The following is a 12,986-nucleotide window of genomic DNA, read 5'->3' on the forward strand; positions in this document are numbered from 1 at the left end:
GCCACAACTATCAAGTGGAGGGACTACCTAGGCAAAGGAGAAATGCTCACTAACAGGGATGTAAATAAATGTGTGCACAGCATTTGAGAGAAATAAGCTTTGTGTGTGTATCATTTAAAATCATAATAGCTACGAGGTCTACTCTTTATTTTTTCGACGTATACTGTTCATTTGCACCACACAAACCTCTTTCAAGATTGATCTTTTTGCACATACTGTGGTGTTGTGTTCTTCAAATGCATAAAAAATACACAGCAAATGTTAGTTTTTTTTCAAGCATGCCTTTTTATTAGGGCATTGACCAGAATCATTGCACCTATACAGTTTCTGTCCCGTTTAAAACCGCATGTCACAGTTCAAGGTACCCTTCTGACTGGATATGCGTCTTACTTTTCAGCTTTTGTACCCTTCTGACTGAAACATTGTTCAAATTAAAATCTAAACAATATTGCTGAAACATGCAATGCACTAAGCAGTGAACAGATTTGTCCCTGTGTGTGTCCTCTTGAGTTCTCAAATCTTCTTTCATGGAGAAGTAATTGCCGCAGCAGAGTGCGTCATCATGTGTTTCTTCAGGGTTACATTGAGCCTAAAGCATTCACCACATTCATGACATCGATACGGTTTCTCTCCTGTGTGAGTCCTTAAGTGCTCTGTCAGTTTTTCCTTTCGGTTAAAGCACTTCCCACAATCTTGGCATTGATGCGGTTTCTCACCTGCATGAACTTGCATGTGGCGATTAAGATTTATAACACCTAGTCCACACACAGGGCACTTGCATGATTTCCCCCCTGTGTGACTCGCCATATGCGATCTCAGGTTTCCCTGCAGTTTGTAGCATTTGCCACATTGCTTACAGCTGTATGGTTTTGTTCCAGTGTGGGATCTCATATGGTCTGTCAGGTGCTCCTTCCGTGTGTAGCATTTCCCACATACATTGCATTGAAATGGCCTCTCTCCTGTATGGAGCTTCTTGTGACGACTTAAGTGAGATAGAAATGTAAAGCATCTGGCACAGAAAGGGCACTTGTATGGTTTCTCCCCTGTGTGTATCCTCAGATGATCTATTAGTCTTGTGTTTAGAGCGAAGCATTTACCACAATAATGGCAGCAGTACGGTTTCTCCCGTGTGTGTGTTAACATATGCACGTGCAGGCAATACTTGCGGTTAAAGCATTTACCACAGTCTTTGCACTCAAATGGTTTCTCACCTGTGTGAGTTCTCTTGTGCGTTTTCAAATGACATGGTCTGTCATAGGTTGCTGTGCATTCAGTACAACTGTAGGACCTCTTCCTTGTGTGATCCCTCAGTGGCTCAATCAGCTCACTGGTTGTCTTGACCTCAGCGCAGATGTAAGAGCTTTGTCCTTTCTTTAACTGTGTCCTCTTGATTTTTAGAGGCTTTAACTGTGTGAGGGGAGCATAACTGGTTGATTCTGATATTCCGTCATCCTCTTCTTCAGGTTTTGTTTGGATCTGTTCTGCTGAAATTGTGGATAGGGAGTCCCTCTTGCTGTTTTTCCCAGTTTGGTGTGAGCCCTGATCACTGTCACTTTCCACACAGGGAATGAAGAACTCTGTGTCCTCTTGATCACTCCAAACCTGCTCAGAGTGCTGCTGGTCAGGTGGAACCTCGTCTTCAGAGACAGTGAGAGTGAGCTGCAGGGGGTCTGGAAGGAAAGACAGGAATTAACTTTCAAGAAAAATCTACACATTTCAATAAATAATCTACCTCTGTGACTTGACTCTTAACATGATTTATTAGCTAATGTTAGCATCGCTCACATAGTGTAGATATGACTGATGATGTAGGAGCCAAATAGTTAATTCAATCATTTTATGGTTCAAATCAATAATGAATTTCTGTTTTATGTTTAAAGATTATATATAAAAAAGATACATAGTTGAAGTCTGAAGTTTACATACACTCTGAATCGGAGGAGGATGGACAAAAATCTATGGCTTGTTTTCGGGTTTCAATCTTCAATAGTTTAAATAATTTAAATGATAGTAATAAAAAAAGACATCCATTTGGAATTAATTGACATCTAAAACACTATCCAGACTCTAAAATCAAATATATTTGGGTCAGTATCAATGCGTGACATCACGTCTGCAACACAGCCTACACCCACCCGCATTGTGTAAGATCGATTCAAATGTAAAAACTTTGCCGGCTTTAAATCTTCATTAGCTCGTCCACAAAGCGTGCCATGACAATGATATACTCTGAATCAAGGGAGGATGGACAACAACCCCCCCCCCCACCCAAAAGTGTGTTGTTGCCCCCCTTAAAAAAAGTGCATCTAATTTTCAATAGCTTATACAATTTAAACGAAAATAATAATAAATAAAAACATCAGTTAATTCTAAATGGATAGCAAAATTACACTCCAGACTAACATCAAACAAGTTTGAGTCAGTATCAATGCGTGACGTGATGTCATGTCCATAAGACAGCCTACACACGCGTTGTGTAAGAGCTATTGAAGATTGAAATCCCAAATTGTATTATGGTGTGGATTGTTCTCCATCAACTCTGTTTCAGAATATAGTCATGGCATACTTGGTTCAATAGCTATTGATGAGAGAACTGAATATCCAATATAAAACCAATTTTACCTCAGTCCCGTACACTCCTTAAGAGTACATTCTTGGGCTAACTTCCACCAGGGTTGCCATGTTCGCAGTTTTGCCCCCATTAGCCTTTCACTTTATATGCCATTGTAGGCTAGCATTTGATACAATACATATGTTGAAATCAAATCAAGTTGTATTGGTAAAATTTACATACACATGGTTAGCAGATGTTAATGTGAGTGTAGCGAAATGCTTGTGCTTCTAGTTCCGACTATATGCAGTAATATCTAACAAGTAATCTAACAAATTCACAACTGCCTTATACACACAAATACACACAAATGTAAAGAGATTAATAGAATATGTACAGTTGAAGTCGGAAGTTTACATACACTTCGGTTGGAGTCATTAAAACTTGTTTTTCAACCACTTCACAAACTTATTGTTAACAAACTATAGTCAGTTAGGACATCTACTTTCTGCATGACAAGTAATTTTTCAAACAATTGTTTACAGACAGATTATTATTATTATTTCACTTATAATTCACTGTATCACAATTACAGTGGGTCAGAAGTTTACATACAACAAGTTAACTGTGCCTTTAAACAGCTTGGAAAATTCCAGAAAATGATGTCATGGCTTTAGAAGCTTCTGATAGGCTAATTCACATCATTTGAGTCAATTGGAGGTGTACTTGTGGATGTATTTCAAGGCTTACCTTCAAAGATAGTGCCTCTTTACTTGACATCATTGGAAAATCTAAAGAAATCAGCCAAGACCTCAGAAAAAAATTGTAGACCTCCACAAGACTGGTTCATCCTTGGGAGCAATTTCCAAACGCCTGAAGGTGCCACGTTCATCTGTACAAACAATAGTACGCAAGTATAAACACCATGGGACCACGCAGCCGTCATACCGCTCAGGAAGGAGACACGTTCTGTCTCCTAGAGATGAAGGTACTTTGGTGCAAAAAGTGAAAATCAATCCCAGGATAACAAGCAAAGGACCTTGTGAAGATGCTGGAGGAAACCGGTAGAAAATAATCAATATCCACAGTAAAACAAGTCCTATATCGACATAACCTGAAGAGCCACTGCTCCAAAACCACCATAAAAAAAAGCCAGACTACGGTTTGCAACTGCACATGGGGACAAAGATCGTACTTTTTGGAGAAATGTCCTTTGGCCTGATGAAACAAAAATAGAACTGTTTGCCATAATGTCCATCGTTATGTTTGAAGGAAAAAGGGGGAGGCTTGCAAACCGAAGAAAACCATCCCAACCATGAAGCACGGGGGTGGCAGCATCATGTTGTGGGGGTGCTTTGCTGCAGGAGGGACTGGTGCCCTTCACAAAATAGATGGCATCATGAGGCAGGAAAACTATGTGGACATTTCAAGACATCAGTCAGGAAGTTAAAGCTTGGTCTCAAATGGGTCTTCCAAATGGACAATGACCCCAAGCATACTTCCAAAGTTGTGGCAAAATGGCTTAAGGACAACAAAGTCAAGGTATTGGAGTGGCCATCACAAAGCCCTGACCTCAATCCCATAGAACATTTAAAGGCAATGCTACCAAATACTAATTGAGTGTATGTAAACTTCTGCCCCAATGGGAATGTGATGAAAGAAATAAAAGCTGAAATAAATCATTATCTTTACTATTATTCTGACATTTCACATTCTTAAAATAAAGTGGTGATCCTAACCGACCTAAAACAGGGAATTTTAACTAGGAATAAATGTCAGGAATTGTGAAAAACTGAGTTTAAATGTATTTGGCTAAGGTGTATGTAAATTTCCGACTTCAACCAATATAAATATATGGATGAGCGATGGCTTGCGGCATAGGCAAGATGCAGTAGATGGTATAGAATACAGTTTATACAGTGGGGCAAAAACGTATTTCGTCAGCCACCAATTGTGCAAGTTCTCCCACTTAAAAAGATGAGAGAGGCCTGTAATTTTCATCATAGGTACACTTCAACTATGACAGACAAAATGAAAAAAAAAATCCAGAAAATCACATTGTAGGATTTTTTATGAATTTATTTGCAAATTATGGTGGAAAATAAGTATTTGGTCACCTACAAACAAGTACGATTTCTGTCTCTCACAGACCTGTAACTTCTTCTTTAAGAGGCTCCTCTGTCCTCCACTCGTTACCTGTATTAATGGCACCTGTTTTATACTGATAACAAGTTCAAAGACACCTGTCCACAACCTCAAACAGTCACACTCCAAACTCCACTATGGCCAAGACCAAAGAGCTTTCAAAGGACACCAGAAACAAAATTGTAGACCTGCACCAGGCTGGGAAGACTGAATCTGCAATAGGTAAGCAGCTTGGTTTGAAGAAATCAACTGTGGGAGCAATTATTAGGAAATGGAAGACATACAAGACCACTGATAATCTCCCTCGATCTGGTGCTCCACGCAAGATCTCACCCCGTGGGGTCAAAATGATCACAAGAACGGTGAGCAAAAATCCCAGAACCACACGGGGGGACCTAGTGAATGACCTGCAGAGAGCTGGGACCAAAGTAACAAAGCCTACCATCAGTAACACACTACGCCGCCAGGGACTCAAATCCTGCGGTGCCAGACGTGTCTCCCTGCTTAAGCCAGTACATGTCCAGGCCCGTCTGAAGTTTGCTAGAGAGCATTTGGATGATCCATATGGTCAGATGAAACCAAAATATAACTTTTTGGTAAAAACTCAACTCGTCGTGTTTGGAGGACAAAGAATGCTGAGTTGCATCCAAAGAACACCATACCTACTGTGAAGCATGGGGGTGGAAACATCATGCTTTGGGGCTGTTTTTCTGCAAAGGGACTAGGACGACTGATCCGTGTAAAGGAAAGAATGAATGGGGCCATGTATCGTGAGATTTTGAGTGAAAACCTCCTTCCATCAGCAAGGGCATTGAAGATGAAACGTGGCTGAGTATTTTAGCATGACAATGATCCCAAACACACCGCCCGGGCAACGAAGGATTGGCTTCGTAAGAAGCATTTCAAGGTCCTGGAGTGGCCTAGCCAGTCTCCAGATCTCAACCCCATAGAAAATCTTTGGAGGGAGTTGAAAGTCTGTGTTGCCCAGCAACAGCCCCAAAACGTCACTGCTCGAGAGGAGATCTGCATGGAGGAATGGGCCAAAATATCAGCAACAGTGTGTGACAACCTTGTGAAGACAAAGTATTGATAAACTTTTGTTATTGACCAAATACTTATTTTCCACCATAATTTGCAAATAAATTCATTAAAAATCCTACAATGTGATTTTCTGATTTTTTTTTCTCATTTTGTCTGTCATAGTTGAAGTGTACCTATGATGAAAATTACAGGCCTCATCTTTTTAAGTGGGAGAACTTGCACAATTGGTGGCTGACCAAATACTTTTTCCCCCACTGTACATGAGATGAGTAATGTAGGATATGTAAACATGATTAAAGTGGCATTATTTAAAGTGACTAGTGATACCTTTATTAAGTCCCTTAATTTAAGTGGCCAGAGATTTGAGTCTGTATGTAGGCAGCAGCCTCTGTGCTAGTGATGGCTGTTTAACAGTCTGATGGCCTTGAGATAGAAGCTGTTTTTTAGTCTCTCGTTCCCAGCTTTGCTGCACCTGTACTGACCTCGCCTTCTGGATGATAGTGGGGTGAACAGGCAGTGACTCGGGTGGTTGTTGTCCTTGATGATCTTTTTGGCCTTCCTGTGACATTGGGTGCTGTATGTGTCCTGGAGGGCAGGTAGTTTGCCCCCGGTGATGCGTTGTGCAGACCACACCACTCTCTAGAGAGCCCTGCAGTGAAGGGCGGTGCAATTGCCGTACCAGGCGTTGATACAGCCCGACAGGATGCTCTCGATTGTGCATCTGTAAAAGTTTGTGAGTGTTTTAGATGACAAGACACATTTCTTCAGCTACCTGAGGTTGAAGAGGCGCTGTTGCACCTTCTTCACCACGCTGTCTGTGTGGGTGAACCATTTCAGTTTGTCCGTGATGTGTATGCCGAGGAACTTAAAACTTTCCACCTTCACCTACTGTCCCATCGATGTGGATAGGGGGGTGCTCCCTCTGCTGTTTCCTGTAGTCCACGATCATCTCCTTTGTTTTGTTGACGTTGAGTGGGAGGTTATTTTCCTGACACCACACTCCGAGCGCCCTCACATCGTTGTTGGTAATCAGGCCTACCACCGTAGTGTCGTCTGCAAACTTGATGATTGAGTTGGAAGTATGCATTGCCACGCAGTCATGGGTGAACAGGGAGTACAGGAGATGGCTGAGAACGCACCCTTGTGGAGCCCCAGTGTTGAGGATCAGCGGGGTGGAGATGTTGTTTCCTACCTTCACCACCTTGGGGAGGCCCATCAGAAACTCCAGGACCCAGTTGCATAGGGCGGGGTCGATACCCAGGGTCTCGAGCTTAATGACAAGTTTGGAGGGTACTATGGTGTTAAATGCTGAGCTGTAGCCAATGAACAGTATTCTTGCACAAGTATTCCTCTTGTCCAGATGGTATAGAGCTGTGTGCAGTGTGATTGCATCGTCAGTGGACCTACTGGGACGGTAGGCAAATTGGATTGGGTCTAGGGTATCAGGTAGGGTGGTGGTGATAAGATCCTTGACTAGTCTCTCAAAGCACTTCATGATGACAGAAGTGAGTGCAATGGGGCAATAGTAATTTAGTTCAGTTACCTTAGCTTTCTTGGGAACAGGAACAATGGTGGCCATCTTGAAGTATGCGGGGACAACAGACTGGGATAGGAATTGGTTGAACATGTCCGTAAACACACCAGCCAGCTGGTCTGCGCATGCTCTAAAGGACGCGGCTAGGGATGCCGCCGGCAGCCTTGCGAGGGTTAATACGTTTAAATGTTTTACTCACGTTGGCCGCAGAGAAGGAGAGCCCATAGGCTTTGGTAGCAGGCCGTGTCAGTGGCACTGTATTGTCCTCAAAGAGAGCAAAGAAGTTGTTTAATTTGTCTGGGAGCAAGACGTCGATGTCCCCGACGGGGCTGGTTTTCTTCTTGTAATCCGTGATTGACTGTAGACCCTGCCACATATGTCTCGCGTTTGAGCCGTTGAATTGCGACTCTACTTTGTCTGTATAATGAAGCTTTTTTGATTGCCTTGTGGAGGGAATAGCTACACTGTTTGTATTCGGTCATGGTTCCGGTCACCATGCCATGATTAAATGCGGTGGCTAGCACTTTCAGTTTTGCGCGAATGCTGCCATTAATCCATGGTTTCTGGTTAGAGAAGGTTTTAATAGTCACAGCGGGTATGACACCTCCTATGCACTTGCTAATAAACTCGCTCAATCTTGAAGCGTGGAATCCGATTGGTCAGACCAGCATTGTATTGATCTGAGCATGGGCTTTTCCTGTTTAAGTTATAGGCTGGGAACAACAAAATATTCACGGCTGTGACTATAATTGAAGAGAATTCTCTTGGAAGATAATGCGGTTGGCATTTGATTGTAAGGAATTCTAGGTCAGGTGAAGAAAAATTGACTTGTTGTTGTGATTACACCATGAGTCGTTAATCATAAGGCATACACCCCCGCCCTTCTTTTTACTAGAGAGATGTTTGTTTCTGTCGGCGCGATGTGTGAAGAACTCGGGTGGCTGTACCGACTCTGACAACGTATCACAAGTGAGCCATGTTTCCGTGAAACAGAGAATGTTACAATCTCTGATGTCTCTCTGGAAGGCAACTTGTGCCCTAATTTTGTCCACCTTGTTATCTAGAGCATTGGCGAGTAATATGCTAGGAAGCGGTGGATGGTGTGCTCGCCTTCTGAGTCTGACCAGTAGGCTGCTACATCTGCGGCGAACACGCTGTTTTGGGTCGGTCTCTGGGATAAGATCGCATGTCCAGGGTGGAGATCCGAGCAAAGGATCCGCTTCGAGAAAGATGTATACCTGGTTGTAATTATGGTAAGTTGACATCGCTTTTATATCCAATAGTTCTTCCCGGTTGTATGTAATAACACTTAAGATTTTCTGGGATAACAATGTAAGAAATAGTACCAAAAAAACAACTGCATAGTTTTGTAAGGACCTGAATGAAGCGAGGCGACCATCTCTGCCGGCGCCACCATCTCTAAAAATGACTGGAATCATTGCAAATCAAATTTGTGCCACTTGCACAAATTGGAGCTGGCAAAAAAAATAGATTTAATACATAGCCGATAACTTCAGTGTATTGTTGTAGTAGCCTTGTGTTATTATGCAACAGCCAGAAGAGGACTGGCCACCCCACATAGCCTGGTTCCTCTCTAGGTTTATTCCTAGGTTTTGGCCTTTCTAGGGAGTTTTTCCTAGCCACCGTGCTTCTAAACCTGCATTGCTTGCTGTTTGGGGTTTTAGGCTGGGTTTCTGTACAGCACTTTGAGATATCAGCTGAAGGGCTATATAAATAAATTTGATTTGATTTTGATTTAACATTTGGCACATAATGTCACAATTGCAAGAAATGGCAGAATTGCCAGAAAATAGTCCACCCCAAAAATGTTGTTAAAAAAAATACATTTGTCCAAGTGTTTCTTGCTCAGAGATTGAGAACCTCTGTCCAACTTTCATCACTCAAACTCGCCTGTCAGATTTATCTATAGTTATGCACATGCCAAAATGGATTCAAGCCCTGAATGTTGATTGGCTGAAAGCCGTGGTATATCAGACCATATACCTTGGGTATGACAAAAAATTACTTTTATGTTGGTAACCAGGTTATAATAACAATAAGGCACCATGGGGTTTGTGGTATATGGCTAATATACCACTGCTAACTGCTGTATCAAGGCACTCCGCATTGCCATAAGTCTTAGCGGTGGTATATTGGTCATATACCATAACCCCTCGTCCCTTATTGCTTAATCATAGCAGTCAAACAAGTTAAATCGACATCCATTGATGGAAAATTATCTGGCGAGTTTAATAAAGGCAAATTATATTTTATATTGCAATATATTCAAATTAGTTTATTACGTTATGTCAAGTAAGCAATAATCATTATTTTGAAATTATGAAAACCAAATTTAGCTTCTAACGTAGTTCCAAATTACGTCGATATTCCTTCTTAATTGGCTCAATAACATTATGGGGAAATGGTTTATTGTATAAATGTGGCAACTCTGTAGGGGGAAAAAGGGGCTAGTTTTCAGGCCTTTGGGGCAAGTTAAAAGTGGTCATTGGGCAATGTTTTTTTAGCTGGACCTGGCAACCCTGACTTCCAACACTCTCCATTGTGCCTAAATCATTAAGAAGGAATGCTCTGGACAAGAGCGTCTGTTAAATGACGCATTTAAAAATGTAATGTAAACATATAAACTGGCCTACCTGCTTTATGTAATTTCAGATCGGGATTAAAAACCGAATCCAGCAGCCTCTGCAGGCGTTGATTCTCCTCCTTTGAACGTGACATCTCATCCTGGTACTCTGCAAACGCCTTTTCCACTACCACGGATATCTCTATAGCCACTGTTGTTAATCGATCGGAGAGAAACGCTTGCAACAACTGTAATTTTGACATTTTGGTTGAAATGTCTGTCTACTTGTTCTATTTTTGTGATTCGGTTAATACGACGCTTCATCGACGTCTCGTCAGCAACACTTAAATAAGTATTTCCGGGTCACGGAATATCGACATTTTTCAAAATATAAGGCCCGCACGTCATAGTAGAAAAGTATCAATAACCTGCATTGATTCATGATAAATTAAACATTATTCGGTAAACATTAATTCATATTTAAATTACATTTGCATTAAATGTGGGTTTTAAAACATGTTCCAAGTTCAAATAAATGGCCAATAGGAATCACTGTATATGGAATACATATTGACTTAAAGTTCAAAAACTATTCTGGGTGGCACAGTAAAGGTATTGTAGGGAATACTCAGTAGGGTCTGTAGAATGCATATATGGTGCCATTTCATGGGGCTCTGAATAATACGGAGTGTTGTTGGCCTTTTACTCCACCCATTCCATTAGCCACATAAGATTCTTTGTGCTGATGTAAAAGTGGGTTGGGGAGTATTCTGTTCGGTCTGTATAATCCATATATGGTGTAATTTCATGGGGCTCTGAATAATGCAGAGTATTGTTGGACATTTACTGTGGTCAAAGAGCATAAATGGGGTGCCTGTGTAACGGATGTGAAACGGCTAGCTTAGTTAGCGGTGGTGTGCGCTAAATAGCGTTTCAATCGGTGACGTCACTTGCTCTGAGACCTTGAAGTAGTAGTTCCCCTTGCTCTGCAAGGACCGCGGCTTTTGTGGAGCGATGGGTAACGATGCTTCGTGGGTGACTGTTGTTAATGTGTGCAGAGGGTCCCTGGTTCGCCCGAGGGGACGGCCTAAAGTTATGGACACTATACGGACACTATACGGTACAAGCTGAAGGTAAAACTCCCCAAGAACAAGCAGGAACAAGCTAGCCTTAAATATTGTCAGACTCCAGCCACCCTAGTCGTAGACTGTTCTCTCTGCTACCGCACTGCAAGCGGTACTGGAGGGCCAAGTCTAGGTCCAAGAGGCTCCTAAATAGCTTCTACCCCCAAGCCATAAGACTCCTGAACAGCTAACTATTTACTGCTGCCCTTTGTATCTGTCACATGCGCCGAATACTCCTTACAAGCCCTTAACCAACAATGCAGTTTTAAGAAAATACCTAAATAAAGTAAGAGATAAGAATAACACATGATTCATTTGATTTGAACTGAAGACAGCCGCAGTAAATGACCAGGGAAGAAACCCAGCATCTGGTGATTCCTAGTTTGTTCATTTACTTTTGAGCCCCTAAAATTGGGGGGCTATGTATTGTAGTGACCTGACTAGATCATAAAATGAGCAATTGTCCAGACAGAGGCTTGAGTTTGCGAATTGACGTTTTATTAAACCAACTTTACACAGGCTACTGTTTGGGCCGTAGCACACGCCAAAAAGATAACAGATAACCCACAAGCCAATCGTGACCTTCTCTTGGGAAGCCCAGACGTAAGAGAGAGAGAACAAAAAGCTGAACCTGGTCTTAACTTCCAATGCTCCACCCCCTCCACGCCACTCCGCCAACCACCAGGATGCCCGGCATCAGAACATTCCAGGCATTCCCGTGATTGGCAGATAGCAGGTTGATTGACATGTCGGACCCCGCGAACACCGGGTACTGGTCAGTACAACACAACCACCTCCTAGCCTAACACATAACACACAGCTGTCTGTGCGGGTCGCTACACAGCCCCCCCACCACAAAGTCCCTCGTCCCCGAGGGAACAAACAAAGTCTCTGAAGCGACCCGGAGGTCTCCTTTGCCTGCGTGTCCGTGATGGTCGCAGAGTGCCCCTCTGGGAATCAGGGGATGAAGGCATGGGGGACAAGGAAGCGGGAACGGGTAATACAGTCCGTGGCTCTGGGGAACCACGCGGTGACACAGGGGGGGAGACAGGGGGAGTGAGCTGTCTGGAGCCTTGTCTGCGGCACCTGAGGGTGGGTGCCTGGAGAATGTCATTGCCAGAGCGGGGAATTGTGGGGGTTCCTGGGGTTTGGGGAAAAGAGGCCCCTCTGTATGGGGCTAACCTGTCCCGGTGCAGTGCCACCTTTCTCCCCCTGGGAGGAAGCTGCACCCGGTACACAACCTCCCCTACCCTCTCCAGGACACTGCAGGGTCCCACCCAGTGACTGTCCAACTTGGGGCATCTGCCTTTTTTCCTTAGGGGGCTGTAGACCCAGACCAGCTCCCCAGCCACAAAGTGCCTTCCCCGGGTGTGCACGTCATAGTTCCTTTTCTGCCTCACACCTGCATTCACCAGCTGCTCCCTGGCGAAGGTGTGGGCTGTCTCCAGGCGGTCCTGGAGTCTCCGGGCATACTCCGGCCCTGGAGGAACATGAGGGCTATCCAGGGGCCGACCAAACGCCATCTCCGCAGGGGTGCGGATCTCTCTCCCCAGCATGAGGAGGGCAGGCGTGCAGGAGGTGGAGTCTTGGACAGCGGAGCGGCATGCCATGAGGACCATAGGCAGGTGCTTGTCCCAGTCATGCTGGTGTTTGGAAGAGACGATGGCCAGCTGCTGTCCAAGCGTTTTGTTGAAGCGCTCCACAAGGCCATCACTTTGAGGATGGAGAGGAGTAGTGCCTCTCACACATGGTGGCGAACACACGGGACTCAAAGTTTCTGCCTTGGTCGCTGTGGATGGACTCTGCAGCTCCAAACCTGCTGAACATCCCCGCTGTCAGGGCGTCGACGATGGTCTCTGCCTCCTGGTCAGGCAGAGCATAGGCCTCGGGCCATTTTGTGAAATAGTCCATGGCCGTGAGCACCCAGCGGTTTCCACTGTCTGTGGTGGGGAACGGCCCAACTACATCCACTCCCACCCTCTCCATGGGAGCCCCCACTGGGAACTG

The 12,986-nt window shown here is 43.9% G+C and overlaps 1 protein-coding gene across 1 annotated transcript; it reads right to left on the minus strand.

The window, feature by feature from the left end:
* Window positions 1-270: 270 nt before the first annotated feature.
* LOC135504809 (zinc finger protein 892-like) lies at window positions 271-7,232 on the minus strand. Its single transcript, XM_064923721.1, has 3 exons — window positions 6,753-7,232; window positions 6,220-6,376; window positions 271-1,670 (listed from the first exon to the last, which is right to left on the minus strand). The coding sequence occupies exons 1-3, from the start codon at window positions 7,230-7,232 to the stop codon at window positions 526-528; spliced, it is 1,782 nt and encodes a 593-aa protein (XP_064779793.1). The 3' UTR covers window positions 271-525.
* Window positions 7,233-12,986: the final 5,754 nt, after the last annotated feature.

Source organism: Oncorhynchus masou, chromosome 1 (genome assembly GCF_036934945.1).
Source record: "Oncorhynchus masou masou isolate Uvic2021 chromosome 1, UVic_Omas_1.1, whole genome shotgun sequence".
NCBI lineage: Eukaryota > Metazoa > Chordata > Actinopteri > Salmoniformes > Salmonidae > Oncorhynchus > Oncorhynchus masou.

Bases quoted from the DNA above. Each gene is read 5' to 3' on its own strand.
- LOC135504809 (XM_064923721.1), bottom strand. From the start codon at position 7,232: ATGAAGTGCTTTGAGAGACTAGTCAAGGATCTTATCACCACCACCCTA. The intron at 6,377-6,752 runs GTGAGGGCGCTC...AGGGCTCTCTAG, and splicing joins GCCTGATTACCAACAACGAT to AGAGTGGTGTGGTCTGCACA. The intron at 1,671-6,219 runs GTCAGTACAGGT...CTTTCCTTCCAG, and splicing joins ACTATCATCCAGAAGGCGAG to ACCCCCTGCAGCTCACTCTC.